The sequence below is a fragment of the Protobothrops mucrosquamatus genome, unplaced genomic scaffold, assembly GCF_001527695.2.
Source record: "Protobothrops mucrosquamatus isolate PMUCROS unplaced genomic scaffold, P.Mucros_1.0 scaffold1366, whole genome shotgun sequence".
In the NCBI taxonomy this organism is placed as follows: domain Eukaryota; kingdom Metazoa; phylum Chordata; class Lepidosauria; order Squamata; family Viperidae; genus Protobothrops; species Protobothrops mucrosquamatus.
In genome coordinates, this window is record NW_015387557.1 from 145,484 (window position 1) to 148,586 (window position 3,103).

The 3,103-nt window shown below is 39.2% G+C and overlaps 1 protein-coding gene across 1 annotated transcript in view; it reads right to left on the reverse strand.

Moving 5' to 3' along the window:
* Positions 1 to 3,103, reverse strand: part of CUNH1orf87 (chromosome unknown C1orf87 homolog) — a gene marked incomplete in the record, with an annotated part of 19,359 nt that overhangs the window by 1,327 nt on the left and 14,929 nt on the right. Inside the window, 2 exon segments of the mRNA XM_015821625.1 lie at positions 1,081 to 1,219; positions 1,774 to 1,808. Coding sequence (XP_015677111.1) covers positions 1,081 to 1,219; positions 1,774 to 1,808 — 174 coding nt within the window.

Below are 3,103 nucleotides of genomic sequence, written 5' to 3' on the forward strand. Positions count from 1 at the left end.
TGAGGAAGGAGGAGAACCACCGCATAACGGTGCCTCCCACTCCTAACTCACCGAAACGCCGCAGCATGATACCGTGGTCTACAGTATCAAAAGCCGCTGAGAGGTCCAAAAGAACAAGGACAGAGGAATAACCTCTGTCCCGGGCCCTCCAGAGATCATTAACCAACGCGACCAATGCCGTTTCCGTGCTGTGTCCCGGAATGTCAAGGCAAAGTTTAGTGTAATGTCAAGGCAAAGTTTAGTGTTATAGGAATTACTATGACTGCTGGGCTCAGTTCTTATTCATTTTTTAACGAGGGGGAGATGTGAAAAATGCCCCCGTCTGGAATGATTGGGCTGCAATGGGGATAGAGAGGTAGAAGCAATGGTAAAATAAAAAGGTAAAGGTAAGGAGTCCCTGCGGATTTTACTCCGCTAGTTGTTGCCAACTATAGAGGGCAGTACACATCTCTGTTTCAAGGCCATTGAGCCAGCGATGTCCAAAGACATTTCTATGGTCATGTGGCCAGCATGATGTCATGGAGCATTGTCACATTGCCCCTGAAGTGGTACCTGTTTGTCTATTCGCATTTACATGCTTTTGAACTGCTAGGTTGGCAGGAACTGAGGTGAGGACAGGAGTTTAACCCGTTGCCTCACGCTTAGATCTCAAACCTGGGCTGCCAGCTTTCCAGCAAAATTATTTATTAATTTATACTTAGATTTGGTTGATCAGTTACATATTTTTACAGTCTTGGCTCTCCCCTTATACTGGCCTTGGTATCTATTGTGGTATCTGATTATACCGGTACTACAATGGACTTTGTATGCTTGCCTTTCCTCAAGGTCCTTTCCAGAACATACACAGCATGGAAACATAGTCCAGGAACAGGCAGCACATATGATGACATGATCAAGGCCAATGTGTACAACCCAGTTGTGCCTCTATCCATTCTCAGAATTACAGAAAGTAATGCTTGGAAAGGATTACAATTTGCTTGAATCACTAAGGTGCGCTTATGCAGATAGAAAGTAAAATATGCCATCGATCTTCAGTGATGTTCATTAAGCAGAACCTTGTTTGGGAGGAATCAGCCTTACCTGTGTTTTTGACATCAGATAAATAAAGGGCTTTCTCCAATTTTCTGAACCGGTCTATCCAGGCCTCTTGTTCTTCAGAATCACTGGCGTCATATGAATTCCATGGATTAGCAGTTTGAAGTTTATGCTGCTCTTTAATCTTCAAAGGAACATGTTATATTGTCAGAGGTTTGTCATCTCTCATAATAAATTATGGTACTTAGTTTACTGTTAGAGCTCCTCCCAATATTTAGTAATTATTATTATATACAATTTATTAATTAAAATCAACATGTCAAATTTGTGGCTTCTGTGACAAGGTCACGTATGATACAAGCATTTTGAGTTCTATGAACATCCAAGTTCAGCCTTCTTCATTTGGCATCTTTAACTCTTAACAACTGGACCAAAATTGAAATTCTTCCTGAGGGCACCAGGCTGGGGGGGAAGCTCTCCTAGATAATGCTGAGTTTTTAATCTCATTTTTAACACTGGAAATTATATATTCTGACAGGTTGTAGTAGACAGAAAGAGGATATACATAGATTTCTAAATAATTTGTGTTAATAAAACAATAAACGATATTACTGTTTTATCAACGAGAAGTCTTAGTACAGGAAGTGGTATCAAAAATAATTAAATGAATTAAATAATGAGTAATGCATAATTTTCCATTAAGAGTTTGTGGATTTATCAATAGGGATTTTACGGTACCTGAGAATTATCTTCACTTTTCTCCTTGTTTCTTCCTAAGATGGAAACAATTATGAAGTTTTTACTTATGCAGTTGAAAGATTAGTTTAATGTCTCAATTTATCAAGGATTGGCTTCTCTCAAAGGTGATAGGAAGACACTTCTGAAGCGATAAATGCCAATAGTATGAACGCTTAATAATTCCTGATATGATTGTAATAGTATAAGATAAAAAAAATGGGGCGGTATTGAGCTTGTAGAGATGTTGATGAACTTCAAATATCAGCATCATGAGCTGTTGGGCACCTACAAATTCCCCAATTCAGCTTTTGAAAATTTAAATTTATTTGACTGTGATGTAATAGAAAAGAAAACCCTGAACAGGAGCTTTTCAATGACAAACCAATTCGAACCAATAAAAAGGGAGAACAGTGACCATTTTTCAAAAGAGAAATGAAAAGATAATGATAGGAGGGAAGACAGGGCAAATGTATAGTTACAGAGATGATGATGGCACTTCAATTATTGCTGTAATTACTTATGGAGGCTTGTCCGTGTTTTTCTCCCTTAAACTGTCAACCTTGTAAGAGTTGTCCTTTTTCATTATAACATAATCCCATTCCCACATTTCTCTCCATTTCAGTTTTCACATCCTTCAGTTAAATCCTGTAGTTTGTCATTCGTATTGATTGGACATTATGGATAGAAGGCCAGATTGTGCAGCATAAAATTAAACAATGGGAAAAGCATGAATCAAGTCCCAGAAATGAAAAGCGTTCCTCATTGGAAAGACAGCTGCTTTGCCTATAGCCAGATGGTTAAAGTTCAAGGCCAACTGTTGCATCCTGATCGGTTTCTGTAGCAATGATTGCAATTGGCTCACCTTTGCATTTAGTCATCCCCTGAATATTAAATATGCCAGAGAGCTTTCTCAAACATAATTAGATTAATGCACCATCTAACTCAATGTTTCACATCCATCTCTCTACCAGCGGTCTGTAAATCACATGCCCAACTGTTCTAATTGTTCCTAACAGATGTATTGCAATGGTCTGAGAAGCCAACGAAGATGAGAGTAGCATTAGACTGGTTGCTTTGTGGATGTTCTTTCACAGTTGAACAACAGTAGATGGAGGAGGTATTATAAGACTACAGCATCACTGGGAATAATAGCAATAGCAATAGCACTTAAACTTATATACCACTTCACAGTGCTTTATATAGCCCTCTCTGAGCAGTTTACAGAGTCAGCATATTGCCCCCAACAATCTGGGCCCTCATTTTACCGACCTTGGAAGGATGGAAGGCTAAGTCAACCTTGAGCGGTCAGGATCAAGTTGCTGGCTGTGGG